At 41.8% G+C, this 12,265-nt stretch overlaps 1 protein-coding gene across 1 annotated transcript in view; it reads left to right on the top strand.

Annotated features, from left to right (window-relative positions):
- TERT (telomerase reverse transcriptase) overlaps positions 1-12,265 on the top strand; it is a 127,147-nt gene that overhangs the window by 71,856 nt on the left and 43,026 nt on the right. Inside the window, exons 8-9 of the mRNA XM_018569233.1 lie at positions 406-501; positions 3,918-4,003. Coding sequence (XP_018424735.1) covers positions 406-501; positions 3,918-4,003 — 182 coding nt within the window. The remainder of the gene's footprint in view (positions 1-405; positions 502-3,917; positions 4,004-12,265) is intronic.

Genomic DNA, 12,265 nt, shown 5'->3' with positions numbered 1-12,265 from the left:
GTGACAACATTTTTAGGCACAAAGACAAAAATGCCATGCTATCTAGCCGCAAAGTTTTATTTGTTATGCACCTTTTTTTTATGTGATCTTGCAACATTTAGGAATGAAACATAAACTAGAATAAAAAATCTGTTGCTCTATGCACTAGAGATTATGGATGCTACTGCTTAAAATGCACTGATGATTAAAAAAAATTGATAAATGTCCCCCATTGTCTTTTTCTCAAAGTGGTGTGCCTAGAATATCAGTAATAAAAATAAAATACTATGGAAATGTATAAGGTACTCAAGTTCTGGTAACTACTGTGCTGTATAGTTTTGGCAAAGGGCTGCTCCCTACCAAAATATCACATGCATGATGTAGTTAATCATAAATAATTGTTCATCATGAACCTCTTTTTTTCAGGTGTCTACCTTCATTGATTTTATGCCTACTATGAAAAGTTTTTTGTCACACCTTCAAGAGAGAAATTTGGTGCAGAACAACATCATTGTGGAACAGGTACAGATACAATGGAAGCTAATTTATGAAAATTGGAGAATAGAAAATGTTTTCACATTTAGGGCCCATTTCTACTATGCATTGCAATAACACATTGTGCTTTGAGGTGCAGACAGTAAGGCAGTTAATTTGTTTTAAATGGGCCGGCAGCAAATCTTAATACAAGAAGAAATGGTCATGATGCCATTAAAAATGAAGAGCAGCACACTGCTGATTTTGTGTTGTGGTAACACACGCTACCATATTTCCTCAGTATGAATGGGTCCTAATTGTTGTTGAACACAGTAACCAGTCAGACTCTTGTTTCATCTTTATAATAACAAATAAGGGTGAATCCTTTTTTTTTTGTTACATAGTCAGGTTGTAAAAAGAGACATGTCCATAGAGTTCAACCTATAGAGATTTGAAGAAAAAAAAAGAAGAAAAGCCTAAACAGAACTCTATGCCCACAATTACCCACCGTTGATCCAGAGGAAGGCAAAAAAACCTATAAAGCATGGTTCAATTTGCTCCAAGAGGGGAAACAAATTCCTTCCTGGTCCCATAAGGCAGTCGGATATTCCCTGGATCAACAATCTCTGATGGTTAATATAACTATAAGAACTCAATATCCAATAATATTCTGTGCATTTAGGAATACATCCAGATTTTATTTAAAACCATTAACTGGGTTAGCTAGAACTAGCTCCTGGGGGAGTCTGTTCTAACTGTGAAGAATCCTTTCCGTATGCAAAGGTTAAACCTCTTTTCCTCCAGATGCAAAAAGTGCACCATTGTCCTTTGCAGTGACCTTAAAGTAAATAATTTGGCACCAAGCTCACTATGTGGACCATTTATGTATGTATACATGGTGATCATGTCCCTCCGTAATCGCCTCTTCTCCAGAGAACAAATTCAGGCCAGCTAATCTTTCCTCATAGCTGAGCTCCTCCATGCCTCTTATGAGTCTAGTTACCCTTCTCTGCACTTTCTCCAGTTCCACAACATCCTTTTTGTGAACTGGTGCCCAAAACTGAACTGCATATTCCAGATGAGGTCTTACTAATGCTTTGTACAGGGGCAGGATTATGTCACTATCTCTGGAGTCTATACCCTTTTAATACAAGAAAGCATTTTGCTTGCTTGTTAGTATTAGCAGCAGCTCTAATTATATGCTTACTTGCTTACGGAACAGAAACGTTGTAGATAATAACCATATTCTTACAAATGTGTTACATTTTTAAAATAAAACAAAACCATTACAAAAGCAGGTTGTTGAAAACGATGTGCAGTCGTTGCAGGTAGGCTGTTGGGGGTGAGGTAGCTTGGAAGGGAAAGGTTGGTGGGGAGCAGAAGGCAGGAGGGGGGGTTGGGAGTAAAGTGAGGTGGCTGGGGCGCGTTGTTAGGAGGATGCCAAGGCTGCGTCTTTTTCTTCTTTTTCTGCCCCTATTAACCGTGGTTTCACATTTAGGGAAAAAGTATTTGGTATTGAGGTGTTCTTATAGAATCTGAACCATTGCATTTATTATATTTTATTTTGCAGCAAAAAATTGCAATGTGTTATTATGTAGGAGTTGTTTTTTGACAAAACCTAATTGGTTGCTCTTGGGAAGCTGTTACTGGTTTTTGTTTTTGTTTCTTTTTTATACACCTTCTTTTGCACTTCTGGCTTAAAGAGTTTTAATAGGCGGGACTTAAAGTGAGCCTGTGTTTTGCCCATGTAGGGCAGAGCCGTAGATTCTCCTTACTTCCCTCTCCCAGCAGCACACATAGGCTTACACTTTGCTCCCTCACATCTCCATTAAGCTGCCAGGAGTGAAGTGAGGTAGCCTTGTGTAAGTTGCGACATGAAGCATACATGGAGCGGAAGAAGATTTCCACCGGTAGTATGGCAGAACAGCATTGACATTTAGGAGGAAAATGATTTCTAGTGTGTTTGTAACAGTTGTTACTCCAGCTTGGACTTGGCCTGATTACTATTCTTAACAGTAAAGATTTTCCAAATAATTTAGTTATATTATTGGTAATTAAAACCATTATTGAGTGAAAAATGTCTCAATGTATTAAAAGTATGAGAATACATACTTTAGGATCACTCAACTCTAAATTAATATTCTTAATAAAAGTTTTACCTTACTCACTTCGGATTTTGTGAATTGTCACTAAATATTGTGTAGTCAGTATCTTCTTGATGAGCAGTTACTTTGTTTTTCAAAGTTTATTGTAAAGCCAACCTGAATCCAATTCAGAGATTTAATTCAGAGATGTGTATGTATGTGCTTGATCTTGTCCCCCCCCCACACACACACACACTGCAAGGGTTAAGTTTAATTCCTGGAGTTGTAGTTCTTATTTAATTAACAGACAGTTGCATGAGCTATTAGCCTAAAAATTTGTATCACTAGTATTTAAACTTTTCATTTTGGAAACACATGAAAAACCAAGCTTGAATGCTGGTACTGCTGATCCTTATATTATAGATAAATATATATGTGTGTAATTCATTAAGATTTCATTTTTAAAGGAGAACTATGGGGTCAGTGTTTTTCCCCATAGTTCTCCTTAGGGTAACGGGAGGACACAAACTAGCGTCCTCCCGTTACCCTAAGCTCAGTATACCGCGAGCTACAGCTCGCGGTATACTGAGACGCCGCACCTGGAGCGGATCCCGACGTAGATGACGGGATCCGCCCAGCTGCGTGAGTGACAGCTGGCTCTGCCTATCTAGAGGCAGAGCCAGCTGTACCCGCCCCCTCCCCCGTCCGTTCCGCCAGTCAGCGCTGGCAGATCGGAGCGGGGAGAGGGGAATCCAGCCCCTCCCCCTGTCACGGCAGAGAGCCGTGACAGGATCGAGAGGTGAGGGAACCCGGTATGTGTTCCCTCACCTCCCGATCTACTGAGCCGACCTGTGACAGTCTCATTGTCACAGGTCGGCTTAGAACTATGAGGTGAGTGGAAATCACTCATCTCATAGTTCTCCTTTAAGCTTTAGTAACCTTATTAACAATCTTCCCAAGTGAGCAAAGAGCTTATGTAAACCCTAACAATTTACTTCTTATTGGCTCCCTTTTGGTCTAAAAACCCTGATGATTTTGTCAGAAATTCAGAGCTGTCCTGTGTCCTCTGCACACTTGTGGTGTTATTTCAAAGAACCCTCCTAATTGTTATCTTGGACTTCTGAATGATGAGCCTTTGTTGTTGAGATCCGAGAGCAGAAGTGGTTTAGCAAAATATACCAGATGGGTTTTCCTCAAAAATGCTGTGTGTTGTTGGCCCACAATAGGACTTAGAAGCTTGGGTGCATTTTTGGCCAATCAGTAGGCTTTTTTTGGTACTTCCACTTTAAATGTATAATACATGGGAATGTGCATGTATTGCAGAGATGTATTGCTGGGGTTATTTTGCCCTGACATACATTTTAATATTTTATATTTCAGAACCTTTCTCTGAATGAGAGCTCAAGCAAATTACTATCATTTTTGCAGGAACTGATATGCAACCATATCTTGAGAATAAAAAAACAGTAAGTTTTCATTTTTTATGTACTTTGTATACATTGAGGGGAATTGATTAAAACTGGAGCAGACAAAATCTGGAGCAGTTGCTCTTGGCAACCTATCGGCTTCCAACTGTCATTTCATTTTCAAAGCTTATTTAGTCATAATTTATAATAGGGGTTTCAAGAGGCGCTAGAAGGTATATGTTTAAAACAACGTAGTTTTATTTTTACAAATAAGACATTAAAAATCATTAATATGACAAAACATGGAAAAAGAATCCAAAAATAGTCCACTCAGTAAGTAACCCTCCCGCAGCCACGTTCACAATTCATGAATTACATTTCCATCAACTATATCCAGTAGTTAAGTGAATTGTATCAACAATATCCATTTATTTAAATCTTATTTACAGTCTCTACGCTGTGGCATGCGTTTTGTATCCAATGCGTTTTGCTGATGGGACCGGAGGTAACTCATCTATTGTGAACAAGAGGTTAGTTCATTGTCTAAGAGTCTTTTTGAATACATCACAATCAATACCACAGGGATAGTACAAGACGAGGACCCAAATGACCTATGTACCTCTGTTCGAGGATCACATCCACAAGTTAGCACCATAGATACGCGACAGGGTTTCCCAGATGTGTCTTTCCCATAATCTCCCACTCTGGTATCTATGGCACTAACTTTTGGATGTGATCCTTGAATAGAAGTACACAGGTCATTTGGGTCCTCATCTTGTACTATCCCCCTGGTCCCACCGCAGCCCATGCGAAGGGGAAGAATTTAGTTCCCCTTTTGTTTGAAATGACTCATTTATGCTGACACCCCTCGGTGAGTAGGAGCAAAACATGCTGTTATATTTTTGTTGTGTTAATACACACCGTTTATTTGATGATGTATTGAAAAAGACTCTCCTCTCATCAAGCCTTACTTTTTAGGTTATGGATATCTTCTCTCTGGTGAGAGAAGGATTCCTCTTTCCTTTGTTTTTTCCCCCCTAAGATTCTATCTATCTATCTAGCTGTGTTATAGTCCCTTTGACTGTGTTCTAGCCTTTAGGAGCAGGCTGTGGCACTTAATTTAAATGTTGTGTTGCAGCCATGTAGTACAGGCCGATTGTAACTGACTCACCTGATCCTTCTCTCAGCACGGCTCGTATTGCCGTCGGAGCTTTGTGACGTCACGAGACTCCTCCCCCTCTCCCTAGTTAAAGCCGACGGAGACACTTGTCTGGCGTTCTAGCAGGTGTGAAGACGCCAGGCAAGTTCCCCGTCGCCTAGCACTGAACCTCACTGCCATTATTGGGCCGGTCAGAGCCCCACCAAAACCGCCATCCTCACAGCCACAAGTGATCTCCTGCCTCTCCTCTCAAACTCGGCTCCATCTGCAGCTCTCCATACCCAGCATTAGGATTACACAATTAAAGCCTGGACTGCAATTCCTCTCAGGAACCACAGGAGGGCACCAACGTCGCTCCAGTCAACCCTCTCCACTGAAATAGCAAGTACCCTGTCTTACAGACTGTTACCTCACATATGCCTGCAGATTAACAGTGTGGAATGTTATCCATTGCATCCAAGCATTGACGGTTGCCTTCTTTCACCCCAACAAACCACGAATTGCTCCCTTTAATAAAACCGCAACCTAACTTTAGCTCAAGATTGCTGATTGATTATTACCATTACTATTACTATTGCTATCTCTGCAGCTGTGATCCTCCACCCTACAGACCTGTGGGGTCTGATCGTTACACCGATCCTTTTTCCCCATACTTTGCAGCCTAGGGTAGAAAGGTCCAGAATAGCATTTAGATTGAAGTTAAAAAATTGTCTGGGGAGGAGGATGGGTATAGTCTGGAACAAATAGAAATGTCTGGGCATAGTATTCATCTTTGAGATGGCCGTCCTGTTCAGCCAAGAAAAATGAGCCCTGTCCTATTCCTGCAAATAGGAAAAAAGGGTGGTTGTCCAAGGAGAAAGTTAAGTTAGTAACGGTCTTTAAGGTCATATAGAAGCGCAGGTTATGTGGAATATAACATGGGTGCAAAAAATGAAAAAAGGGCCTCAGTCATGAAGGGGTTAAAGGGGAAGGTTCATTTGCAGTTACCTGTTTTAGTAGATGGAAGGGAGATGTTCATAGCGAACAATTTGCCATAATGTATTTTAGCAAGTAGGTTAGAAAGGGAGTGGAATTCTTTGAATGACCTTTGGAGGTTTAGCTTGTGATGGAAGCGGTTGGGTGAGATGGAACAATAGATCATCAGCAAATGCAGAGACTTTGATTTCTTAAGATGGTATTAGGATGCTGTGGATATCGTTGATGGCTGGCACCATGCATAAGAATGGTTCAAAGGAATTACAAAAATCAAGGGGGACAAGGGACATCCCTGTCTGGTACTATGGTTGTCTATGGCACTGGAGGCTGTTTTAGCACGAAGCAAGCATGCTAAAAATGTGTCACTTTTATTGCCTTGTGTGTTAGGGTAAAAGCTTCTACAGTGGATTCTATGGTCTATGAGCTGCAACAGCTTTTGTCGTAAGTCAAGGAGAGAGCATAGGTGATGTTCCTATAGAGATTGGGACCCAAGCAAGAGATTTGTGTGGTTAGTGTTGAGATGTTAAAAGAAATAACATCTGAATTTCTACGATACTAGCATAAACATCTTGGCTCAACATGTGAAAAACAAGGTATTCAAACAAAAGGTGATAAACAGGGTTAAGGAGCCAGATGGGGATCAAGGAAATTGTCATCTGACACTGTAGCAACAGGTTCCTTTACTGTCCCAAAGAGTTTTGGGAAATCCTGGTGGAGGGGAGTTGTCATAAGTGCCCAGAGGAGGTTGTTGCTCCTGGAGACCCTTCCAGGATGCACCTGCCTCGAATAGGAGTAGCAGCATAGGGAGAACTCAACAGTATTAAGATTTGGAGTACAATTTAATCCTCTCACCGCAACATGGTGTGTGAAAGTTGATTAGTGGCTTCCAGTGGAGTTTGTACAATATCACTGCAGTAAGATAACAAGCACAAGCAGGCACGTAAGGTTTTGTTAGAAGCTCTTCTAGTTGATTGCTGCGCACTTGAGTTTTTATCTTGTACACATGTGTACATAAGCATGTACTTTTAAGCATTAAAAAAAAGTAAATTAAGTTGAAATTCAGCAGAACATGGGGGCACACACAAGAATTCTAAGAAATTGTGTAGTAATGTGCATATGTGATGGAGAGCAAAGGGGAGTTCATGTGAAAACGAGTCTTCCGTTGGCATGACTGGGGAGGAATGGCAATTAGACTTCATTCCTATTAAAATAGGTTACTGCGAAATTATATGCCTAACCATTACAGGGTAGGTTGAATGGTGGACTAAAAGGCATTTGAAAAGGGTCTTGCATAGCTCTGGATATCTCCTGTTCAGCATCCAGCATATAAGCACCAGGCATACATTGAATCAATAGAAGTAGCACATTCCATTAAAGGTGTATGAAGCACATTTTGTAATCAAGAGTGGATATAGTAAGTAGTAAATAACAGGTTCAGGGACAGGCAAATCGTACTGCACGTAGAGCTAAGTGAACAGGATCGGGAGGAAAATGCATCACAGTTGGGTCATGGCCATTGTAAGTTATTTAATCAGCATCTAAAATAGCTTAACTGCCTAGCTCTCTAGATCTGAGTGGGCGTATTTTATTCACTCGAAAGGAATGAAGCGCTTTCGGGGCCGCACAGGGTCCCCTTCATCAGGCTACCCGACGTGACCCGATCTTTTATATTTTACCAAAAAACTGGGTAATAATAAATGTTTCCTAACTTAATGTAAAAAAAACAAATTTTTTTCCAAAATTTTCTGTAATTTTTCCTAATTATAATAAAAAATAAAACCCCCAGTGGTGTTTAAATACCACCAAAATAAAGCTCTATCTGTCCCCAAAAAATGGTATAAAATTCATTTCAGTACAGCGTTGCATGACGGAATAAACGTCAGTCAAAGTACTGCAGCACTGAACACTGAAAAATGGCCTGGCCCGGGTCTAAACACCTGGTCTTGAAGTGGTTAAAACATTTTTTACTTTAATATCACTTTAACCTTGAATTCCTACAATACCCAAAAGACTCGGGGGGACTATCTGTTCACAATGCTAAATTCTTTTTTATTTCATCACAAATTAAACATGTGGTAGGGTGGGCATCTTTAGACTTTATTGACCCATTGAAGAAACTCCATATAGAGGGTGTCTCAAGTATTAAATCTTGAGGCTGGGCACATTGGCTCTATGCCTGATTTCTCTTATTTGATACATGCAAGATCATATCAGTCAGGACAGTATTGAAACGACTTATGCACTATGAGGGTTACACTAATTTCTCAACTTCATAGGATAATTACAAATATCCTGGGCCCCAGAAACTAGAAGGCTGTGAGGCATGGTGTAATCGTTATTCACCAACTTTATAATGAGCAAGTTCTTAAGTTATTTTAAAGCTTACAGGAAGAATATGGGATAATGTGGAAAACTGCAGTATTTACAACTGTGCCATGCCATGTACTATAAATGGACAAATGTTGACACCCTACACATGGTCACTACAGAGTGTAAACAAAACCCTATTTCTACACCCTATTAAACTCTGACTTATCACAGTGTGCAGAGTATTTCTCTGTCAAGTAGGAGGGGTTGGAAAATGGATGTGAAATCACTGTCAAATGCAGAACGGTCAGATATCCTGTTATTTATATGTTGTGCCTGAAGTATCTGTATCCCCTACTTGGCAAGTCACTCAACTCTTTATCCTGAATAGTAGGGTTGAAAAGACTCTGTGTCAGGTGTAAAAGAAACTTGGCACTAATACATATATACTCCTAGGCAAAGGTTTTAGAACATCCCATTTTTTCCAGTTTTTATTGAAATTTATGCAGTTTCATGTCTCAATGTAATCTGAAAATAAAGAATAGAACAAATAAACAATTGCACATCCAAAATCATGGAATCATTTTCTTTTAACAAAATGCAATCTAAATTTTTTTCTAATCAAAGTATCTACCTTTTTCAGGTATAACAGCCGAACACACTTGTGGCATTTTTTCTACAACGTAAATCAAATATTGTTGGGAAAGTTCTTCCCAACGCTGTTGAAGTTTCCACAAATGTGTTGCACTTGTAGGTTGCTTTCCTTTCACTCTTCTGTCCAGTTCGTCCCATACCAGCTCGATGGGGTTTGTCTTGAGACTGTGCTGACCATTCCATGATTTGTTTTTTTTTGTTCCAAGGTAGTTCTGACACAACCTAAAGGTATGTTTTGGGTCATTATCTTGCTGTAGGATGAACCCCTGACCAACTAGGCATACACCAGAGTGTATTACATGGTGCTGAAAAATGCTGTGGTAGTAGTCTTGGTTCAGGGTGCCACTTGCTCTGTGCAAATTGCTGACTCTAGATCCAGCAAAAGAGTCCCAGACCATCACGCTTCCTCCTCCATGTTTGACAGTTGGTGTCACACCGAGGAACCATCCTTTCGCCAACTCGACGGCGTACAAAAACAATGTGTGATGAACTGAAGATCTCAAATTTTGATTCATCTTGTCCATCAGACCTTCCAGTCTTCAGTAGTCCATTGGTGGCGCTTCATGGTCCAGGCAAGCCTCTTTTTTATCTTATTTTGCCATTCTAGCAATGGCTTTCTTGCTGCCACTCAACCTGTCAAACCTGCAGCTTAAAGTCTTCACTGCATAGTTGAAAATAAACTGAAACTTGCTTACTTCGATCACTGTTAAGCTGTGTATGAAGCTGTTCTCCTGTGAGCCGCCTGTCACACAAGCTGTTGACTCTCAAGAAACTTGTCTTATGATTCTGTTGTGGCTTTGGGTCTGCCAGACCTCTTTCTGTGAGTTTCCAAGCGCCTTTTGATGGTGAAGGAAACTGTACTCACTGACGCCAGGGCTTTCTTTGCAATTTCTCTAAAGGAAAGACCTACACTTTTAAGGGTTATAATGGTTTTTCTGTTTTCCTTTTTAATTGCCTTTTTCTTGTCATTTTCATAGCAATATACTACTTCCTGCTGTACAATACTGTCCAAATATTGCTTAACCTCCTTGGCGGTATTCCAGAGTGTGGCTCGGGGTTAATGTTTAGTACCATAAGCGGTAACCCCGAGCCACACTCAGGATTACAGCCAGTGGCGGAACTACCAGGGTCGCAAAGGTCGCAGCTGCGACCGCGTCCTGGAGTTCCGCCACTTAGAGGGGGCCCAGGACAGGAGGACGAGCCCCAGAGGCGGCTCTTGAATTAGGTAAGTTAGCTGCAGCCGCCTAACTTACCTAATGTACAAGAGAGGTCAGCATGAATGGCGCGCCGAGGGCGCGTTGTACGGGGAAATGTGCATCTGACTGCGGGTTCAGAGTGCTCCCCCCGGCCGGCACTTCACTGAGACACGGCTCCGTCTCCAGCCCAGCAGCGAGAGCAGTAGGGGGAGAGAGAGAGCCGACACACAGAGCAGAGGGAACTCCCGCGCTCTCACGCCGAGGCTGCACTCCACATTGCCCTGCTGGGACTCCACTCCATCTTGCAGTGGCAGAGAACAGGACGATGGAACTACCGCCGGGCGGGCACTGACAGGGGAGGAGGTGGAGGACGCCGGGGCTGGGGCCCAGTACCGCCGGTCCAGTGAAGGAAGAGGTCGCTGACGGTCCGGTGCTGTAAGGAGCTGCAAGGAAAGGGCCCCCCCCCCCGACCAGCCCACCTGAGACCCTGCAGAACTTACCATAGACAGTCCCTCTCTTTGCTTGCTCTCCCTCCTGGCTGTCTCTCTTTGCTCGCTCTCCCTCCTGGCTGTCTCTCTGTGCTTGCTCTTTCACTTCGCTCTTGCCTGTATATTCTGCAAAAAAAATAAAATGCTACACACTGCTAGAGCGTTGGGGTTTTGCTTTAAGAAAAGGTGGCAACCCTAATCAGCTCACCTCCCGGGTGAAAGGGGACCAGGGCTGGATCTAGCAAAAAGCTTAGGGTGCTGGGAAGGTGGGGGGGTTTGTGGTGGGAGTTTTGACCTGTGCAGGCTGTAAAATCCATGCATTGGCCCTGGGCCCCTTCGCTGGACATCCGCCTCGCTCTACCATCACTTATCGCAGTTCAATAAAAAAAATTTCATTATGGGTGTAAGTGGGGCCTCACATTGGAGTTTTGCCTAAGGAAGCCTTACTTACAAACTCTAGAGCCGCCTCTGCGGGGCCCCTAGTAACCGCTGATTACCAGGATTATTACTATCCCGGTAACCCCTAATATCAGTTTTTTTTTTTTTGTCTATTTTTTTTTTTTAAAAAATGTACCTTAATTTTTTTCCTCTTGGGGGGTGGGGGGGCCGTCGTGGATTCTTGCACCGGGGCCCTGGGGTCACTAGTTACGCCTCTGATTACAGCGTAGCGTCTCTTACCTTGTCCGCGATCCCCGCTGTGTCCTCCGGCCGATGCCGGCATCCGTCTTCCGGGTTCCGTCCCTTGCGAGCGTCTGCGTCGCAGGGGGGCGGAACCAGCGGGAATTTTAAAAGTTTTTAAAAAACCAGATGGAACAAAAAAGGAAGATAAAAATAAAATAATCATACTGCCAGGGATGTTCAGAGGGTGGAGTAATAGTCTGTTCCAACACTGCTTTTATACAGACAGAGGGCTTGTGAGTAATCCATAAAAGTTGTGACACCTGTAGGAATTGTTAGCATAAGCTTTCAAGGCTTAATTTACTTACATTGCTGCATAAAAACTGTGAGTTGTTAACCCATTACTACTTCCCTGAAAAAAGGCTTTTTTGTATAACTCTGAAATATACATGGTACCATTTCAGGTTATTCACTGACCTTGAAATGCTTACATTTGAATAAAAACTGGAAAAATGGGGGTGTACTAAAACGTTTGACTGGTAGTGTACTCTGAAAGTGCCCTAAATTATTCAGATATTGAATGGGCATGAGACAACTAGACACTTGAGGGTTCAGTTTTATAAAACTTATGGCAATACAGGTAGCTTGATTTTATTACATTACAAATGGTACGGTGCTAGAAATAATGGGCATTGAATGCAAATGCAACATGTAAAATGTTGTACATCCTGCTAATATGTACAATGACATCTGGGAGCCTATGACAGGATCGTTGCCAATAGCAATTCTTGTTGGAGGCTATAACAAGCATGCAGAATTATATCCGTTAGTGGTTGTTATAATGGATTGGGGTACTGCACAAGGCCTTTGTAGATTAACATTTTTTTTTTTTTTTTTTAATTCAGATTTTTTTTACAGCGCTGGG

The sequence above is a fragment of the Nanorana parkeri genome, unplaced genomic scaffold (genome assembly GCF_000935625.1).
Source record: "Nanorana parkeri isolate BGI_ZX_2015 unplaced genomic scaffold, ASM93562v1 scaffold1309, whole genome shotgun sequence".
Lineage (NCBI taxonomy): Eukaryota > Metazoa > Chordata > Amphibia > Anura > Dicroglossidae > Nanorana > Nanorana parkeri.
The sequence above is the reverse complement of the archived record's forward strand: the minus strand, read 5'-3'. Positions and strand labels throughout refer to the sequence as shown.